The following is a 20,369-nucleotide window of genomic DNA, read 5'->3' as shown; positions in this document are numbered from 1 at the left end:
CTTCCTTTGGGGGCACTTTTGGATGGTCCAAAGGGGCTCGCAACGCATTTCCTGGGGCCTGATTTTTCATTCGTCTTCGATGCCGGCTAGGGCTATGTTTAGGGATGCTCGGAAACAGCAAACCCGGAGGGTGCAGTTGCATGTGGGGCTGCGTAAAGGCTCCCCTGGGGAGTTCACTTGTACCCAAAGCCTTCCTTTGGGGGCACTTTTGGAATGGCGAAAATGGCTCGGAACGCATTTCCTGGGGCCTGATTTTTCAGTCGTCATCGATGCCGGCTAGGGCTATGTTTAGGGATGCTCGGAAACAGCGAACCCGGAGGGTGCAGTTGCATGTGGGGCTGCGTAAAGGCTCCCCTGGGGAGTTCTCTTGTACCCAAAGCCTTCCTTTGGGGGCACTTTTGGATGGGCGAAAATGGCTCGCAACGCATTTCCTGGGGCCTGATTTTTCATTCGTCTTCGATGCCGGCTAGGGCTATGTTTAGGGATGCTCGGAAACAGCAAACCCGGAGGGTCCAGTTGCATGTGGGGCTGCGTAAAGGCTCCCCTGGGGAGTTCACTTGTACCCAAAGCCTTCCTTTGGGGGCACTTTTGGATGGGCGAAAAGGGCTCGCAACGCATTTCCTGGGGCCTGATTTTTCAGTCGTCTACGATGCCGGATAGGGCTATGTTTAGGGATGCTCGGAAACAGCAAACCCGGAGGGTCCAGTTGCATGTGGGGCTGCGTAAAGGCTCCCCTGGGGAGTTCACTTGTACCCAAAGCCTTCCTTTGGTGACGGTTTTGGATGGTTCAAAGGGGCTCGCAACGCATTTCCTGGGGCCTGATTTTTCAGTCGTCTTCGATGCCGGCTAGGGCTATGTTTAGGGATGCTCGGAAACAGCGAACCCGGAGGGTCCAGTTGCATGTGGGGCTGCGTAAAGGCTCCCCTGGGGAGTTCACTTGTACCCAAAGCCTTCCTTTGGGGGCACTTTTGTATGCTCCAAAGGGGCTCGCAACGCATTTCCTGGGGCCTGATTTTTCACTCGTCTGCGATGATGGCTAGGGCTACGTTTAGGTTTGCTCAGGAACAGCGAACCCGGAGGGTCCAGTTGCATGTGGGGCTGCGTAAAGGCTCCCCTGGGGAGTTCTCTTGTACCCAAAGCCTTCCTTTGGGGGCACTTTTGGATGCTCCAAAGGGGCTCGCAACGCATTTCCTGGGGCCTGATTTTTCAGTCGTCTTCGATGCCGGCTAGGGATATATTTAGGGATGCTCGGAAACAGCGAACCCGGAGGGTCCAGTTGCATGTGGGGCTGCGTAAAGGCTCCCCTGGGGAGTTCACTTGTACCCAAAGCCTTCCTTTGGGGGCACTTTTGGATGGTCCAAAGGGGCTTGCAACGCATTTCCTGGGGCCTGATTTTTCACTCGTCTCCGATGATGGGTAGGGCTACGTTTAGGTTTGCTCATGAACAGCGAACCCGGAGGGTCCAGTTGCATGTGGGGCTGCGTAAAGGCTCCCCTGGGGAGTTCTCTTGTACCCAAAGCCTTCCTTTGGTGACACTTTTGGATGGTCCAAAGGGGCTTGCAACGCGTTTTCTGAGGCCGGGTTTTTCAGTCTTCTCCCATGCCGGCTAGGGATATATTTAGGGTTGCTCGGAAACAGCGAACCCGGAGGTTGCAGTTGCATGTGGGGCTGCGTAAAGGCTCCCCTGGGGAGTTCACTTGTACACAAAGCCTTCCTTTGGGGGCACTTTTGGATGGGCGAAAGGGGCTTGCAACGCATTTCCTGGGGCCTGATTTTTCAGTCGTCATCGATGCTGGCTAGGGCTATGTTTAGGGATGCTCGGAAACAGCGAACCCGGAGGGTCCAGTTGCATGTGGGGCTGCGTAAAGGCTCCCCTGGGGAGTTGAGTTGTGCCCAAAGCCTTCCTTTGGGGGAACTTTTGGATGGGCGAAAGGGGCTCGCAACGCGTTTTCTGGGGCCCGGTTTTTTAGTCTTCTCCCATGCCGGCTAGGCCTATATTTAATCTTAATGTGAAGTAGCGTACACGGAGTGTCAAGGTGCATTAGGGTGAGGGTGAGGTTGAGGGTGAGGGTGAGGGCTGTTAGGGTTAGGGGTTAGGGTTAGGGTTAGCATTAGGGTTAGGGTTTGGGTTTGGGTTCGAGTTAGGGTTTCGGTTAGGGTTTGGGTTCGGGTTCGGGTTTGGCTTAGGTTTCGGGTTCGGGTTTGTGTTCAGGTTCGGGTTAGGGTTCGGGTTCGGGTTTGTGTTTGGTTTCGGGTTCGTGTTCAAGTTCGTGTTTGGGTTACTGTTATGGTTCGGGTTAGGGTTAGGGTTAGGGTCCGGGTTCGGGTGGTGGTTCGGGTAAGGGTTCGGGTTCGGCGCCGCCTGGACACATTTTAGCACAGCACCACCCGGACACATTTAAGCGCGGCGCAGCCCGGAAACATTTTAGCGGGTCAGCGGCATTTGCGGGGCTCACGGGGGGGGGGGGGGGGGGGTCCATGGGGCTTGGGGGGACCCCAAGGGATGGGGGGAAAGGGAACCAAAATGAGGGGGGAACCAAGTGTGCGGGGTGCGCTTGCCAGGGGGATGCATTTCCGTGGCACACCGGGGGAACCAAAATGAGGGGGGAACCAAGTGTGTGGGGTGCGGTTGCCAGGGGGACGTATTTGCGGGGCGCACCGGTAGGGGGAACCAAAATGAGGGGGGAACCAAGTGTGCGGGGTGCGGTTGCCAGGGGGTTAGGGTTAGGGATAGGGTTAGGCTTAGGGTTCGTTAGGGTTAGGGTTAGGGTTAAGGTTAGCGTTAGGGTTAGGGATAGGATTAGGCTTAGGGTTCATTAGGGTTAGGGTTAGGGCTTAGGGTTATGGTTAGGGGGTTAGGGTTCGGGTTCGGGGTTCCTAAGAGGAGGAAAAGTTCTTCGGGGTTCCTAAGAAGAGGAAGAGTTCTTCGAGGAGGAGGAGGAGGAGGACGAGCTGGAGGAAGAGCTAGGCGAGGAGGACTTCGAGGAGGAGGAGGAGGAGGAGTTCGAGGAGGAGGAAGGCCTCTCGGAGGAGGAGGACGAGGAGGAGGAAGAGGAGGAGGAGGAAGGCGGCTGGGCTGAGGAAAGCGCCCCCCCCACGGCACCCCCCGCGGTGACGCTGCCGGAGGAGGAGGAGGAGGAGGAGGAAGAGGAGACAGGCGCCCTGCTGATGGAGGTGAATGAAGGCCAGCCCCTCCCCTGCCAGGAGGAGGAGGAGGAAGGGGGGGGCCCAGCAGCCCCCAGCGAATCAGGAGGAGGAGGAGGAGATGATGGGGGGGAGGAAGGGCAGCTCCCCCCGGGTAGCCCCCAGCCCCCCCCACCCCCCCCCCGAGGGTCCCCCCCCAGCCCTGGAAGCTGCGCCCCCCCCTTGCCCTCCGGAGCCGCCCCCCCCGAGGGGCCCAAGGGGGAAGGGGGCAGCCCCGAACCCCCCCCCGCAACCCCCCCGGACCCCCCCCAGCTGCAGGGAGAGGAGGAGGAGGAGGAGGAAGAGCCCCCGCCCCCCCCGGGCAAGGGAGAGGTGAGTGTGGGGGGGTTTGGGGCAAGATCGAGCGGGTTTGGGACAGTTTTGGGTGTGATTGAGGTGGTTTGGGGCAAGATGGGGTGGTTTTAGGGCACTTGGGGTGAGAAGGGGGTGGTGGGGGTGGGATGGGGTGGGGTCAGGGGTCGGGGGTCAGGCGCTGACCCCGCTGTGCCCCCAGGCCCCCGACCCCACGGCCTCCATGCTGGCTGACTTCATCGACTGCCCCCCCGACGCCGCCCTGTGACCCCGCCGGGACCCCCGCCAACCTCAGAGCCCCCCCAGAGCCCCTCCCCTGCCCCTCACCAGACCCTGACCCCCCCAGAACAAAATAAAGTTTCTAGAACCTTCCTCTCGGTGCCTTTGCGTTGGTTTTTGATGGGCGAAAGGGGCTGGGAAGGCTTTGGGTACAAGTGAACTCCCCGGGGGAGCCTTTACGCAGCCCCACATGCAACTGCACCCTCCGGGTTCGCTGTTCCTGAGCAAACCTAAACGTAGCCCTAGCTGTCATCGGAGACGAATGAAAAATCAGGCCCCAGGAAATGCGTTCCGATGGGGACGGACATACAGACAGCTGGGGATGGTCATACAGAGAGGAGTGGTTGGAGAGCTGCCAGGCAGAGAAGGACCTGGGAGTGATGGTGGACAGTCGGCTGAATATGAGCCAGCAGTGTGCTCAGGTGGCCAAGAAGGCCAACGGCATCCTGGCTTGTATCAGAAACAGTGTGACCAGCAGGGCTAGGGAGGTGATTGTCCCCCTGTACTCGGCTCTGGTGAGGCCGCACCTCGAGTACTGTGTTCAGTTTTGGGCCCCTCGCTACAAGAAAGATATCGAGGTGCTTGAGCGGGTCCAAAGAAGGGCGACGAAGCTGGTGAGGGGCCTGGAGAACAAGTCCTACAAGGATCGGCTGAGAGAGCTGGGCTTGTTCAGCCTGGAGAAGAGGAGGCTCAGGGGTGACCTTATTGCTCTCTACAGATACCTTAAAGGAGGCTGTAGCGAGGTGGGGGTTGGTCTGTTCTCCCCCATGCCTGGTGACAGGACGGGGGGGAATGGGCTAAAATTGTGCCAGGGGAGTTTTAGGTTAGACGTTAGGAAGAATTTCTTTACCGAAAGGGTTGTTAGGCACTGGAACGGGCTGCCCAGGGAAGTGGTGGAGTCACCATCCCTGGAAGTCTTCAAAAGACGTTTAGATGTAGAGCTTAGGGATATGGTTTAGTGGGGACTGTTAGTGTTAGGTCAGAGGTTGGACTCGATAATCTTGAGGTCTCTTCCAACCTAGAAATTCTGTGATTCTGTGGATGAGCCTGCTGAAACTAATTCCAGTTGAGAAAGTTTCAGTTACTAGCTTGGTGATATTGTCAGTTCAATATTCAAAGCTGCAGCAAAAGCGAAAGGGGATTTTTGCTTCTAGAAACACCCCAGGTCTCCTGCCTGCACTCTGCGTGCTGTTGAGCTAAGCCATAAAAATAAGTAAATAAAGCACAGCTGCTGCTCCTCTTTCTGATGTCCTGTGCTTTGCCCCTCCCCTTTCCCAGGTGATTGGGTTTGGGTGCTGGGGGCGGGGGCAAAAGGTATATGAGCCCCAGGCATGCCACCAGAGAGCTCCTTCTGCCTGGGCTGCTCTTTGGGGTAAGTGCTTTGTGTTTCCTTCAGTCAGTTGCAGGGTTCTTTAGGTGGGTCAAAGTCTATGGATTTCTGGATTTTAAGTGCTTGGAATTCGCTTAATAGAGCTCTATTTAGCAGAGGCCGCTGGCTCACTGTTTTTTGGGGTGGTGGGACACTCTTCTGGTTTTGACCTTTACTTCAATCTCTAAATGTATAAACCCACCTGTGTAACTCTCCTGAGGACTAAAAGCAGCTTGATTGCATGGTACCTGTGGCTCGGCAGCGTAGATATGCAGCATTGCCAAGAGACTGAGCAGGGTTGTATCAGAGTCTCCTCTTTCATCTGCCAAGGGTGAGTCTGTGATTACCCCTGCCGGGGCTGCTGTGTGTGCATGTCTTTTTGGCATTTATGGAGCTCAGTTGTTTTTTTTTTCTGTCTGTTTATGTTCTAACTTTTTGGTTTTTTGAGGGGTGCATAGTGTGTCTGCTGCGCGTGGGTGGCAGGAGGAGGTGGGGAGCTGCTCAGGACTGGAAGGTTTGGTTTCTAGGAGTACGCGGCATCCTTGCTGTGTGACGTGACTAATTGTTGGGCTGGAACGTTCCAGCTTTTGTGTGTCTTAAGCAATGTAGCTTGTGCAGTGTGTTGTGTGGCCCGGGCAGAGTTTGCCGTGGCGCTGTGAGCGAAGAATCTCTGTTAGAGCTGGTGAGCAGCTGAAGAACTGGAGCTGGGACGAGAGAGGCATTGCAGCAGGTACGCTGTAGCTGTGAGGTTAGGGTTAGATCCAGGGTTCGGGTTAGGGTTAGGGTTCGGTCTCCCATGGGCGATGTTTCGGCTTGCTCAGGAACAGCGAACGCGGAGGGTCCAGTGGCATGTGGGGCTGCGTAAAGGCTCCCCTGGGGAGTTCTCTTGTACCCAAAGCCTTCCTTTGGTGACACTTTTGGATGGTCCAAAAGGGCTTCCAACGCGTTTTCTGAGGCCGGGTTTTTCAGTCTTCTCCCATGCCGGCTAGGGCTATGTTTAGGGTTGCTCGGAAACAGCGAACCCGGAGGGTGCAGTTGCATGTGGGGCTGCGTAAAGGCTCCCCTGGGGAGTTCACTTGTACCCAAAGCCTTCCTTTAGGGGCACTTTTGGATGCTCCAAAGGGGCTCGAACGCATTTCCTGGGTCCTGATTTTTCAGTCGTCTTCGATGCCGGCTAGGGCTATGTTTAGGGATGCTCGGAAACAGCGAACCCGGAGGGTCCAGTTGCATGTGGGGCTGCGTAAAGGCTCCCCTGGGGAGTTCACTTGTACCCAAAGCCTTCCTTTAGGGGCACTTTTGGATGCTCCAAAGGGGCTCGCAACGCATTTCCTGGGGCCTGATTTTTCACTCGTCTGCGATGATGGCTAGGGTTACGTTTAGGGTTGCTCGGAAAAATCGAACCCGGAGGGTCCAGTTGCATGTGGGGCTGCGTAAAGGCTCCCCTGGGGAGTTCTCTTGTACCCAAAGCCTTCCTGTGGGGGCACTTTTGGATGGGCGAAAAGGGCTCGGAACGCATTTCCTGGGGCCTGATTTTTCAGTCATCATCGATGCCGGCTAGGGCTATGTTTAGGGATGCTCGGAAACAGCAAACCCGGAGGGTGCAGTTGCATGTGGGGCTGCGTAAAGGCTCCCCTGGGGAGTTCACTTGTACCCAAAGCCTTCCTTTGGGAGCACTTTTGGAATGGCGAAAAGGGCTCGGAACGCATTTCCTGGGGCCTGATTTTTCAGTCGTCATCGATGCCGGCTAGGGCTATGTTTAGGGATGCTCGGAAACAGCGAACCCGGAGGGTGCAGTTGCATGTGGGGCTGCGTAAAGGCTCCCCTGGGGAGTTCACTTGTACCCAAAGCCTTCCTTTGGTGACACTTTTGGATGGTACAAAGGGGCTTGCAACGCGTTTCCTGGGTCCTGATTTTTCAGTCGTCTTCGATGCCGGCTAGGGCTATGTTTAGGGATGCTCGGAAACAGCGAACCCGGAGGGTCCAGTTGCATGTGGGGCTGCGTAAAGGCTCCCCTGGGGAGTTCTCTTGTACCCAAAGCCTTCCATTAGGGGCACTTTTGGATGGTCCAAAGGGGCTCGCAACGCATTTCCTGGGGCCTGATTTTTCATTCGTCTGCGATGATGGCTAGGGCTACGTTTAGGTTTGCTCCTGAACAGCGAACCCGGAGGGTGCAGTTGCATGTGGGGCTGCGTAAAGGCTCCCCTGGGGAGTTCTCTTGTACCCAAAGCCTTCCTGTGGGGGCACTTTTGGATGGGCGAAAATGGCTCGCAACGCATTTCCTGGGGCCTGATTTTTCACTCGTCTGCGATGACGACTAGGGCTAGGTTCAGGTTTGCTCATGAACAGTGAACCCGGAGGGTCCAGTTGCATGTGGGGCTGCGTAAAGGCTCCCCTGGGGAGTTCTCTTGTACCCAAAGCCTTCCTTTGGGGGCACTTTTGGATGGTCCAAAAGGGCTTGCAACGCGTTTTCTGGGGCCGGGTTTTTCAGTCTTCTCCCATGCCGGCTAGGGATATATTTAGCGTTGCTCGGAAACAGCGAACCCGGAGGGTCCAGTTGCATGTGGGGCTGCGTAAAGGCTCCCCTGGGGAGTTCTCTTGTACCCAAAGCCTTCCTTTGGTGACACTTTTGGATGGTCCAAAGGGGCTTGCAACGCGTTTTCTGGGGCCTGATTTTTCAGTCGTCTTCGATGCCGGCTAGGGCTATGTTTAGGGATGCTCGGAAACAGCGAACCCGGAGGGTCCAGTTGCATGTGGGGCTGCATAAAGGCTCCCCTGGGGAGTTCACTTGTACCCAAAGCCTTCCTTTGGTGACGGTTTTGGATGGTCCAAAGGGGCTTGCAACGCGTTTTCTGGGGCCCAGTTTTTCAGTCTTCTCCCGTGCTGGCTAGGTATATATTTAGGGTTGCTCGGAAACAGCGAAGCCTGAGGGTCCAGTTGCATGAGGGGCTGCGTAAAGGCTCCCCTGGGGAGTTCACTTGTACCCAAAGCCTTCCTTTGGTGACAGTTTTGGATGGTCCAAAGGGGCTTGCAACGCGTTTTCTGGGGCCCAGTTTTTCAGTCTTCTCCCGTGCCGGCTAGGGCTATGTTTAGGGATGCTCGGAAACAGCGAACCCGGAGGGTCCAGTTGCATGTGGGGCTGCGTAAAGGCTCCCCTGGGGAGTTCACTTGTACCCAAAGCCTTCCTTTGGTGACACTTTTGGATGGTCCAAAGGGCTTGCAACGCTTTTCCTGGGGCCTCATTTTTCAGTCGTCTTCGATGCCGGCTAGGGCTATGTTTAGGGATGCTCGGAAATAGCGAACCCGGAGGGTCCACTTGCATGTATGGCTTTGTAAAGGATCCCCTGGGGAGTTCTCTTGTACCCAAAGCCTTCCTTTAGGGGCACTTTTGGATGGTCCAAAGGGCTCGCAACGCATTTCCTGGGGCCTGAGTTTTAACTCGTCTCCGATGACGGCTAGGGCTACGTTTAGGTTTGCTCAGGAACAGCGAACCCGGAGGGTGCAGTTGCATGTGGGGCTGCGTAAAGGCTCCCTTGGGGAGTTCTCTTGTACCCAAAGCCTTCCTTTGGGGGCACTTTTGGATGGTTCAAAGGGGCTCGCAACGCATTTCCTGGGGCCTGATTTTTCATTCGTCTTCGATGCCGGCTAGGGCTATGTTTAGGGATGCTCGGAAACAGCAAACCCGGAGGGTGCAGTTGCATGTGGGGCTGCGTAAAGGCTCCCCTGGGGAGTTCACTTGTACCCAAAGCCTTCCTTTGGGGGCACTTTTCGAATGGCGAAAATGGCTCGGAACGCATTTCCTGGGGCCTGATTTTTCAGTCGTCATCGATGCCGGCTAGGGCTATGTTTAGGGATGCTCGGAAACAGCGAACCCGGAGGGTGCAGTTGCATGTGGGGCTGCGTAAAGGCTCCCCTGGGGAGTTCTCTTGTACCCAAAGCCTTCCTTTGGGGGCACTTTTGGATGGGCGAAAATGGCTCGCAACGCATTTCCTGGGGCCTGATTTTTCATTCGTCTTCGATGCCGGCTAGGGCTATGTTTAGGGATGCTCGGAAACAGCAAACCCGGAGGGTCCAGTTGCATGTGGGGCTGCGTAAAGGCTCCCCTGGGGAGTTCACTTGTACCCAAAGCCTTCCTTTGGGGGCACTTTTTGATGGGCGAAAAGGGCTCGCAACGCATTTCCTGGGGCCTGATTTTTCAGTCGTCTACGATGCCGGATAGGGCTATGTTTAGGGATGCTCGGAAACAGCAAACCCGGAGGGTCCAGTTGCATGTGGGGCTGCGTAAAGGCTCCCCTGGGGAGTTCACTTGTACCCAAAGCCTTCCTTTGGTGACGGTTTTGGATGGTTCAAAGGGGCTCGCAACGCATTTCCTGGGGCCTGATTTTTCAGTCGTCTTCGATGCCGGCTAGGGCTATGTTTAGGGATGCTCGGAAACAGCGAACCCGGAGGGTCCAGTTGCATGTGGGGCTGCGTAAAGGCTCCCCTGGGGAGTTCACTTGTACCCAAAGCCTTCCTTTGGTGACGGTTTTGGATGGTCCAAAGGGGCTTGCAACGCGTTTTCTGGGGCCCAGTTTTTCAGTCTTCTCCCGTGCCGGCTAGGGATATATTTAGGGTTGCTCGGAAACAGCGAAGCCTGAGGGTCCAGTTGCATGAGGGGCTGCGTAAAGGCTCCCCTGGGGAGTTCACTTGTACCCAAAGCCTTCCTTTGGTGACAGTTTTGGATGGTCCAAAGGGGCTTGCAACGCGTTTTCTGGGGCCCAGTTTTTCAGTCTTCTCCCGTGCCGGCTAGGGCTATGTTTAGGGATGCTCGGAAACAGCGAACCCGGAGGGTCCAGTTGCATGTGGGGCTGCGTAAAGGCTCCCCTGGGGAGTTCACTTGTACCCAAAGCCTTCCTTTGGTGACACTTTTGGATGGTCCAAAGGGCTTGCAACGCTTTTCCTGGGGCCTCATTTTTCAGTCGTCTTCGATGCCGGCTAGGGCTATGTTTAGGGATGCTCGGAAATAGCGAACCCGGAGGGTCCACTTGCATGTATGGCTTTGTAAAGGATCCCCTGGGGAGTTCTCTTGTACCCAAAGCCTTCCTTTAGGGGCACTTTTGGATGGTCCAAAGGGCTCGCAACGCATTTCCTGGGGCCTGAGTTTTAACTCGTCTCCGATGACGGCTAGGGCTACGTTTAGGTTTGCTCAGGAACAGCGAACCCGGAGGGTGCAGTTGCATGTGGGGCTGCGTAAAGGCTCCCTTGGGGAGTTCTCTTGTACCCAAAGCCTTCCTTTGGGGGCACTTTTGGATGGTCCAAAGGGGCTCGCAACGCATTTCCTGGGGCCTGATTTTTCATTCGTCTTCGATGCCGGCTAGGGCTATGTTTAGGGATGCTCGGAAACAGCAAACCCGGAGGGTGCAGTTGCATGTGGGGCTGCGTAAAGGCTCCCCTGGGGAGTTCACTTGTACCCAAAGCCTTCCTTTGGGGGCACTTTTGGAATGGCGAAAATGGCTCGGAACGCATTTCCTGGGGCCTGATTTTTCAGTCGTCATCGATGCCGGCTAGGGCTATGTTTAGGGATGCTCGGAAACAGCGAACCCGGAGGGTGCAGTTGCATGTGGGGCTGCGTAAAGGCTCCCCTGGGGAGTTCTCTTGTACCCAAAGCCTTCCTTTGGGGGCACTTTTGGATGGGCGAAAATGGCTCGCAACGCATTTCCTGGGGCCTGATTTTTCATTCGTCTTCGATGCCGGCTAGGGCTATGTTTAGGGATGCTCGGAAACAGCAAACCCGGAGGGTCCAGTTGCATGTGGGGCTGCGTAAAGGCTCCCCTGGGGAGTTCACTTGTACCCAAAGCCTTCCTTTGGGGGCACTTTTGGATGGGCGAAAAGGGCTCGCAACGCATTTCCTGGGGCCTGATTTTTCAGTCGTCTACGATGCCGGATAGGGCTATGTTTAGGGATGCTCGGAAACAGCAAACCCGGAGGGTCCAGTTGCATGTGGGGCTGCGTAAAGGCTCCCCTGGGGAGTTCACTTGTACCCAAAGCCTTCCTTTGGTGACGGTTTTGGATGGTTCAAAGGGGCTCGCAACGCATTTCCTGGGGCCTGATTTTTCAGTCGTCTTCGATGCCGGCTAGGGCTATGTTTAGGGATGCTCGGAAACAGCGAACCCGGAGGGTGCAGTTGCATGTGGGGCTGCGTAAAGGCTCCCCTGGGGAGTTCACTTGTACCCAAAGCCTTCCTTTGGGGGCACTTTTGTATGCTCCAAAGGGGCTCGCAACGCATTTCCTGGGGCCTGATTTTTCACTCGTCTGCGATGATGGCTAGGGCTACGTTTAGGTTTGCTCAGGAACAGCGAACCCGGAGGGTCCAGTTGCATGTGGGGCTGCGTAAAGGCTCCCCTGGGGAGTTCTCTTGTACCCAAAGCCTTCCTTTGGGGGCACTTTTGGATGCTCCAAAGGGGCTCGCAACGCATTTCCTGGGGCCTGATTTTTCAGTCGTCTTCGATGCCGGCTAGGGATATATTTAGGGATGCTCGGAAACAGCGAACCCGGAGGGTCCAGTTGCATGTGGGGCTGCGTAAAGGCTCCCCTGGGGAGTTCACTTGTACCCAAAGCCTTTTTTTGGGGGCACTTTTGGATGGTCCAAAGGGGCTTGCAACGCATTTCCTGGGGCCTGATTTTTCACTCGTCTCCGATGATGGGTAGGGCTACGTTTAGGTTTGCTCATGAACAGCGAACCCGGAGGGTCCAGTTGCATGTGGGGCTGCGTAAAGGCTCCCCTGGGGAGTTCTCTTGTACCCAAAGCCTTTCTTTGGTGACACTTTTGGATGGTCCAAAGGGGCTTGCAACGCGTTTTCTTAGGCCGGGTTTTTCAGTCTTCTCCCATGCCGGCTAGGGATATATTTAGGGTTGCTCGGAAACAGCGAACCCGGAGGTTGCAGTTGCATGTGGGGCTGCGTAAAGGCTCCCCTGGGGAGTTCACTTGTACACAAAGCCTTCCTTTGGGGGCACTTTTGGATGGGCGAAAGGGGCTTGCAACGCATTTCCTGGGGCCTGATTTTTCAGTCGTCATCGATGCTGGCTAGGGCTATGTTTAGGGATGCTCGGAAACAGCGAACCCGGAGGGTCCAGTTGCATGTGGGGCTGCGTAAAGGCTCCCCTGGGGAGTTGAGTTGTGCCCAAAGCCTTCCTTTGGGGGAACTTTTGGATGGGCGAAAGGGGCTCGCAACGCGTTTTCTGGGGCCCGGTTTTTTAGTCTTCTCCCATGCCGGCTAGGCCTATATTTAATCTTGATGTGAAGTAGCGTACACGGAGTGTCAAGGTGCATTAGGGTGAGGGTGAGGTTGAGGGTGAGGGTGAGGGCTGTTAGGGTTAGGGGTTAGGGTTAGGGTTAGCATTAGGGTTAGGGTTTGGGTTTGGGTTCGAGTTAGGGTTTCGGTTAGGGTTTGGGTTCGGGTTCGGGTTTGGCTTAGGTTTCGGGTTCGGGTTTGTGTTCAGGTTCGGGTTAGGGTTCGGGTTCGGGTTTGTGTTTGGTTTCGGGTTCGTGTTCAAGTTCGTGTTTGGGTTACTGTTATGGTTCGGGTTAGGGTTAGGGTTAGGGTCCGGGTTCGGGTGGTGGTTCGGGTAAGGGTTCGGGTTCGGCGCCGCCTGGACACATTTTAGCACAGCACCACCCGGACACATTTAAGCGCGGCGCAGCCCGGAAACATTTTAGCGGGTCAGCGGCATTTGCGGGGCTCACGGGGGGGGGGGGGGGGTCCATGGGGCTTGGGGGGACCCCAAGGGATGGGGGGAAAGGGAACCAAAATGAGGGGGGAACCAAGTGTGCGGGGTGCGCTTGCCAGGGGGATGCATTTCCGTGGCACACCGGGGGAACCAAAATGAGGGGGGAACCAAGTGTGTGGGGTGCGGTTGCCAGGGGGACGTATTTGCGGGGCGCACCGGTAGGGGGAACCAAAATGAGGGGGGAACCAAGTGTGCGGGGTGCGGTTGCCAGGGGGTTAGGGTTAGGGATAGGGTTAGGCTTAGGGTTCGTTAGGGTTAGGGTTAGGGTTAAGGTTAGCGTTAGGGTTAGGGATAGGATTAGGCTTAGGGTTCATTAGGGTTAGGGTTAGGGCTTAGGGTTATGGTTAGGGGGTTAGGGTTCGGGTTCGGGGTTCCTAAGAGGAGGAAAAGTTCTTCGGGGTTCCTAAGAGGAGGAAGAGTTCTTCGAGGAGGAGGAGGAGGAGGACGAGCTGGAGGAAGAGCTGGGCGAGGAGGACTTCGAGGAGGAGGAGGAGGAGGAGTTCGAGGAGGAGGAAGGCCTCTCGGAGGAGGAGGACGAGGAGGAGGAAGAGGAGGAGGAGGAAGGCGGCTGGGCTGAGGAAAGCGCCCCCCCCACGGCACCCCCCGCGGTGACGCTGCCGGAGGAGGAGGAGGAGGAGGAGGAAGAGGAGACAGGCGCCCTGCTGATGGAGGTGAATGAAGGCCAGCCCCTCCCCTGCCAGGAGGAGGAGGAGGAAGGGGGGGGCCCAGCAGCCCCCAGCGAATCAGGAGGAGGAGGAGGAGATGATGGGGGGGAGGAAGGGCAGCTCCCCCCGGGTAGCCCCCAGCCCCCCCCGCCCCCCCCCGAGGGTCCCCCCCCAGCCCTGGAAGCTGCGCCCCCCCCTTGCCCTCCGGAGCCGCCCCCCCCGAGGGGCCCAAGGGGGAAGGGGGCAGCCCCGAACCCCCCCCCGCAACCCCCCCGGACCCCCCCCAGCTGCAGGGAGAGGAGGAGGAGGAGGAGGAAGAGCCCCCGCCCCCCCCGGGCAAGGGAGAGGTGAGTGTGGGGGGGTTTGGGGCAAGATCGAGCGGGTTTGGGACAGTTTTGGGTGTGATTGAGGTGGTTTGGGGCAAGATGGGGTGGTTTTAGGGCACTTGGGGTGAGAAGGGGGTGGTGGGGGTGGGATGGGGTGGGGTCAGGGGTCGGGGGTCAGGCGCTGACCCCGCTGTGCCCCCAGGCCCCCGACCCCACGGCCTCCATGCTGGCTGACTTCATCGACTGCCCCCCCGACGCCGCCCTGTGACCCCGCCGGGACCCCCGCCAACCTCAGAGCCCCCCCAGAGCCCCTCCCCTGCCCCTCACCAGACCCCGACCCCCCCAGAACAAAATAAAGTTTCTAGAACCTTCCTCTCGGTGCCTTTGCGTTGGTTTTTGATGGGCGAAAGGGGCTGGGAAGGCTTTGGGTACAAGTGAACTCCCCGGGGGAGCCTTTACGCAGCCCCACATGCAACTGCACCCTCCGGGTTCGCTGTTCCTGAGCAAACCTAAACGTAGCCCTAGCTGTCATCGGAGACGAATGAAAAATCAGGCCCCAGGAAATGCGTTCCGATGGGGACGGACATACAGACAGCTGGGGATGGTCATACAGAGAGGAGTGGTTGGAGAGCTGCCAGGCAGAGAAGGACCTGGGAGTGATGGTGGACAGTCGGCTGAATATGAGCCAGCAGTGTGCTCAGGTGGCCAAGAAGGCCAACGGCATCCTGGCTTGTATCAGAAACAGTGTGACCAGCAGGGCTAGGGAGGTGATTGTCCCCCTGTACTCGGCTCTGGTGAGGCCGCACCTCGAGTACTGTGTTCAGTTTTGGGCCCCTCGCTACAAGAAAGATATCGAGGTGCTTGAGCGGGTCCAAAGAAGGGCGACGAAGCTGGTGAGGGGCCTGGAGAACAAGTCCTACAAGGATCGGCTGAGAGAGCTGGGCTTGTTCAGCCTGGAGAAGAGGAGGCTCAGGGGTGACCTTATTGCTCTCTACAGATACCTTAAAGGAGGCTGTAGCGAGGTGGGGGTTGGTCTGTTCTCCCCCATGCCTGGTGACAGGACGGGGGGGAATGGGCTAAAATTGTGCCAGGGGAGTTTTAGGTTAGACGTTAGGAAGAATTTCTTTACCGAAAGGGTTGTTAGGCACTGGAACGGGCTGCCCAGGGAAGTGGTGGAGTCACCATCCCTGGAAGTCTTCAAAAGACGTTTAGATGTAGAGCTTAGGGATATGGTTTAGTGGGGACTGTTAGTGTTAGGTCAGAGGTTGGACTCGATAATCTTGAGGTCTCTTCCAACCTAGAAATTCTGTGATTCTGTGGATGAGCCTGCTGAAAATAATTCCAGTTGAGAAAGTTTCAGTTACTAGCTTGGTGATATTGTCAGTTCAATATTCAAAGCTGCAGCAAAAGCGAAAGGGGATTTTTGCTTCTAGAAACACCCCAGGTCTCCTGCCTGCACTCTGCGTGCTGTTGAGCTAAGCCATAAAAATAAGTAAATAAAGCACAGCTGCTGCTCCTCTTTCTGATGTCCTGTGCTTTGCCCCTCCCCTTTCCCAGGTGATTGGGTTTGGGTGCTGGGGGCGGGGGCAAAAGGTATATGAGCCCCAGGCATGCCACCAGAGAGCTCCTTCTGCCTGGGCTGCTCTTTGGGGTAAGTGCTTTGTGTTTCCTTCAGTCAGTTGCAGGGTTCTTTAGGTGGGTCAAAGTCTATGGATTTCTGGATTTTAAGTGCTTGGAATTCGCTTAATAGAGCTCTATTTAGCAGAGGCCGCTGGCTCACTGTTTTTTGGGGTGGTGGGACACTCTTCTGGTTTTGACCTTTACTTCAATCTCTAAATGTATAAACCCACCTGTGTAACTCTCCTGAGGACTAAAAGCAGCTTGATTGCATGGTACCTGTGGCTCGGCAGCGTAGATATGCAGCATTGCCAAGAGACTGAGCAGGGTTGTATCAGAGTCTCCTCTTTCATCTGCCAAGGGTGAGTCTGTGATTACCCCTGCCGGGGCTGCTGTGTGTGCATGTCTTTTTGGCATTTATGGAGCTCAGTTGTTTTTTTTTTCTGTCTGTTTATGTTCTAACTTTTTGGTTTTTTGAGGGGTGCATAGTGTGTCTGCTGCGCGTGGGTGGCAGGAGGAGGTGGGGAGCTGCTCAGGACTGGAAGGTTTGGTTTCTAGGAGTACGCGGCATCCTTGCTGTGTGACGTGACTAATTGTTGGGCTGGAACGTTCCAGCTTTTGTGTGTCTTAAGCAATGTAGCTTGTGCAGTGTGTTGTGTGGCCCGGGCAGAGTTTGCCGTGGCGCTGTGAGCGAAGAATCTCTGTTAGAGCTGGTGAGCAGCTGAAGAACTGGAGCTGGGACGAGAGAGGCATTGCAGCAGGTACGCTGTAGCTGTGAGGTTAGGGTTAGATCCAGGGTTCGGATTAGGGTTAGGGTTCGGTCTCCCATGGGCGATGTTTCGGCTTGCTCAGGAACAGCGAACGCGGAGGGTCCAGTGGCATGTGGGGCTGCGTAAAGGCTCCCCTGGGGAGTTCTCTTGTACCCAAAGCCTTCCTTTGGTGACACTTTTGGATGGTCCAAAACGGCTTGCAACGCGTTTTCTGAGGCCGGGTTTTTCAGTCTTCTCCCATGCCGGCTAGGGCTATGTTTAGGGTTGCTCGGAAACAGCGAAGCCAGAGGGTCCAGTTGCATGAGGGGCTGCGTAAAGGCTCCCCTGGGGAGTTCACTTGTACCCAAAGCCTTCCTTTGGTGACAGTTTTTGATGGTCCAAAGGGGCTTGCAACGCGTTTTCTGAGGCCGGGTTTTTCAGTCTTCTCCCATGCCGGCTAGGGCTATGTTTAGGGTTGCTCGGAAACAGCGAACCCGGAGGGTCCAGTTGCATGCGGGGCTGCGTAAAGGCTCCCCTGGGGAGTTCTCTTGTACCCAAAGCCTTCCTTTGGGGGCACTTTTGGATGGGCGAAAAGGGCTCGGAACGCATTTCCTTGGTCCTGATTTTTCATTCGTCTTCGATGCCGGCTAGGGCTATGTTTAGGGATGCTCGGAAACAGCGAACCCGGAGGGTCCAGTTGCATGTGGGGCTGCGTAAAGGCTCCCCTGGGGAGTTCACTTGTACCCAAAGCCTTCCTTTGGGGGCACTTTTGGATGGGCGAAAAGGGCTCGCAACGCATTTCCTGGGGCCTGATTTTTCACTCGTCTCCGATGACGGCTAGGGCTACGTTAATGTTTGCTCAGGAACAGCGAACCCGGAGGGTCCAGTTGCATGTGGGGCTGCGTAAAGGCTCCCCTGGGGAGTTCACTTGTACCCAAAGCCTTCCTTTGGGGGCACTTTTGGATGGGCGAAAAGGGCTCGCAACGCATTTCCTGGGGCCTGATTTTTCAGTCGTCTTCGATGCCGGCTAGGGCTATGTTTAGGGATGCTCGGAAACAGCGAACCCGGAGGGTCCAGTTGCATGTGGGGCTGCGTAAAGGCTCCCCTGGGGAGTTCACTTGTACCCAAAGCCTTCCTTTGGGGGCACTTTTGGATGGGCGAAAAGGGCTCGCAACGCATTTCCTGGGGCCTGATTTTTCACTCGTCTCCGATGACGGCTAGGGCTACGTTAATGTTTGCTCAGGAACAGCGAACCCGGAGGGTCCAGTTGCATGTGGGGCTGCGTAAAGGCTCCCCTGGGGAGTTCACTTGTACCCAAAGCCTTCCTTTGGGGGCACTTTTGGATGGGCGAAAAGGGCTCGCAACGCGTTTTCTGGGGCCTGATTTTTCAGTCGTCTTCGATGCCGGCTAGGGCTATGTTTAGGGATGCTCGGAAACAGCGAACGCCGAGGGTCCATTGCATGTGGGGCTGCGTAAAGGCTCCCCTGGGGAGTTCTCTTGTACCCAAAGCCTTCCTTTGGGGACACTTTTGTATGGTCCAAAGGGGCTTGCAACGCGTTTTCTGGGGCCAGGTTTTAAGTCTTCTCCCATGCCGGCTAGGGATATATTTAGGGTTGCTCGGAAAAATCGAACCCGGAGGGTCCAGTTGCATGTGGGGCTGCGTAAAGGCTCCCCTGGGGAGTTCACTTGTACCTAAAGTCTTCCTTTGGGGGCACTTTTGGATAGGCGAAAAGGGCTCGGAACGCATTTCCTGGTGCCTGATTTTTCAGTCGTCTTCGATGCCGGCTAGGGCTATGTTTAGGGATGCTCGGAAACAGCGAACCCGGAGGGTCCAGTTGCATGTGGGGCTGCGTAAAGGCTCCCCTGGGGAGTTCTCTTGTACCCAAAGCCTTCCTTTGGTGACACTTTTGGATGGTCCAAAGGGGCTTGCAACGTGTTTTCTGGGGCCCGGGTTTTCAGTCTTCTCCCATGCCGGCTAGGGATATGTTTACGGATGCTCGGAAACAGCGAACCCGGAGGGTCCAGTTGCATGTGGGGCTGCGTAAAGGCTCCCCTGGGGAGTTCACTTGTACCCAAAGCCTTCCTTTGGGGGCACTTTTGGATGGTCCAAAGGGGCTCGCAACGCATTTCCAGGGGCCTGATTTTTCATTCGTCTCCGATGACGGCTAGGGCTACGTTTAGGTTTGCTCATGAACAGCGAACCCGGAGGGTGCAGTTGCATGTGGGGCTGCGTAAAGGCTCCCCTGGGGAGTTCACTTGTACCCAAAGCCTTCCTTTGGTGACACTTTTGGATGGTCCAAAGGGGCTTGCAATGCGTTTTCTGTGGCCCGGGTTTTCAGTCTTCTCCCATGCCGGCTAGAGATATATTTAGGGTTGCTCGGAAAAATTGAACCTGGAGGGTCCAGTTGCATGTGGGGCTGCGTAAAGGCTCCCATGGGGAGTTCACTTGTACCCAAAGCCTTCCTTTGGGGGCACTTTTGGATGGGCGAAAAGGGCTCGGAACGCATTTCCTGAGGCCTGATTTTTCAGTCGTCTTCGATGCCGGCTAGGGCTATGTTTAGGGATGCTTGGAAACAGCGAACCCGGAGGGTCCAGTTGCATGTGGGGCTGCGTAAAGGCTCCCCTGGGGAGTTCACTTGTACCCAAAGCCTTCCTTTGGTGACAGTTTTGGATGGTCCAAAGGGGCTTGCAACGCGTTTTCTGGGGCCCGAGTTTTCAGTCATCTCCTATGCCTGCTAGTGATATATTTAGGGGTGTTCGGAAAAATCGAACCCGAAGGGTCCAGTTGCATGTGGGGCTGCGTAAAGGCTCCCCTGGGGAGTTCTCTTGTACCCAAAGCCTTCCTTTGGGGGTACTTTTGGATGGGTTAAAATGGCTCGGAACGCATTTCCTGAGGCCTGATTTTTCATTCGTCTTCGATGCCGGCTAGGGCTATGTTTAGGGATGCTCGGAAACAGCGAACCCGGAGGGTCCAGTTGCATGTGGGGCTGCGTAAAGGCTCCCCTGGGGAGTTCACTTGTACCCAAAGCCTTCCTTTGGGGGCACTTTTGGATGGGCGAAAAGGGCTCGCAACGCATTTCCTGGGTCCTGATTTTTCACTCGTCTCCGATGACGGCTAGGGCTACGTTAATGTTTGCTCAGGAACAGCGAACGCGGAGGGTCCAGTTGCATGTGGGGCTGCGTAAAGGCTCCCCTGGGGAGTTCACTTGTACCCAAAGCCTTCCTTTGGGGGCACTTTTGGATGGGCGAAAAGGGCTCGCAACGCATTTCCTGGGGCCTGATTTTTCAGTCATCTTCGATGCCGGCTAGGGCTATGTTTAGGGATGCTCGGAAACAGCGAACGCCGAGGGTCCATTGCATGTGGGGCTGCGTAAAGGCTCCCCTGGGGAGTTCTCTTGTACCCAAAGCCTTCCTTTGGTGACACTTTTGTATGGTCCAAAGGGGCTTGCAACGCGTTTTCTGGGGCCGGGTTTTAAGTCTTCTCCCATGCCGGCTAGGGATATGTTTACGGATGCTCGGAAACAGCGAACCCGGAGGGTCCAGTTGCATGTGGGGCTGCGTAAAGGCTCCCCTGGGGAGTTCACTTGTACCCAAAGCCTTCCTTTGGGGGCACTTTTGGATGGTCCAAAGGGGCTCGCAACGCATTTCCTGGGGCCTGATTTTTCATTCGTCTCCGATGACGGCTAGGGCTACGTTTAGGTTTGCTCATGAACAGCGAACCCGGAGGGTGCAGTTGCATGTGGGGCTGCGTAAAGGCTCCCCTGGGGAGTTCACTTGTACCCAAAGCCTTCCTTTGCGGGCACTTTTGGATGGGCGAAAAGGGCTCGCAACGCATTTCCTGGGGCCTGATTTTTCACTTGTCTCCGATGACTGCTAGGGCTATGTTTAGGGATGCTCGGAAACAGCGAACTCGGAGGGTCCAGTTGCATATGGGGCTGCGTAAAGGCTCCCCTGGGGAGTTCTCTTGTACCCAAAGCCTTCCTTTGGGGGCACTTTTGGATGGACCAAAGGGGCTTGCAACGCATTTCCTGGGGCCTGATTTTTCAGTCGTCATCGCTGCCGGCTAGGGCTATGTTTAGGGATGCTCGGAAATAGCGAACCCGGA

General features: G+C 56.1%; 1 protein-coding gene across 1 annotated transcript; it reads left to right on the top strand.

The window, feature by feature from the left end:
- Window positions 1-2,598: 2,598 nt before the first annotated feature.
- Window positions 2,599-3,778, top strand: LOC137849159 (proline-, glutamic acid- and leucine-rich protein 1-like). Its single transcript, XM_068668655.1, has 3 exons — window positions 2,599-2,614; window positions 2,912-3,516; window positions 3,698-3,778. The coding sequence occupies exons 1-3, from the start codon at window positions 2,599-2,601 to the stop codon at window positions 3,761-3,763; spliced, it is 687 nt and encodes a 228-aa protein (XP_068524756.1). The 3' UTR covers window positions 3,764-3,778.
- The last annotated feature ends 16,591 nt before the right edge of the window (window positions 3,779-20,369 follow it).

Source organism: Anas acuta, unplaced genomic scaffold (genome assembly GCF_963932015.1).
Source record: "Anas acuta unplaced genomic scaffold, bAnaAcu1.1 SCAFFOLD_62, whole genome shotgun sequence".
NCBI classification, from domain to species: domain Eukaryota; kingdom Metazoa; phylum Chordata; class Aves; order Anseriformes; family Anatidae; genus Anas; species Anas acuta.
The sequence above is the reverse complement of the archived record's forward strand: the minus strand, read 5'-3'. Positions and strand labels throughout refer to the sequence as shown.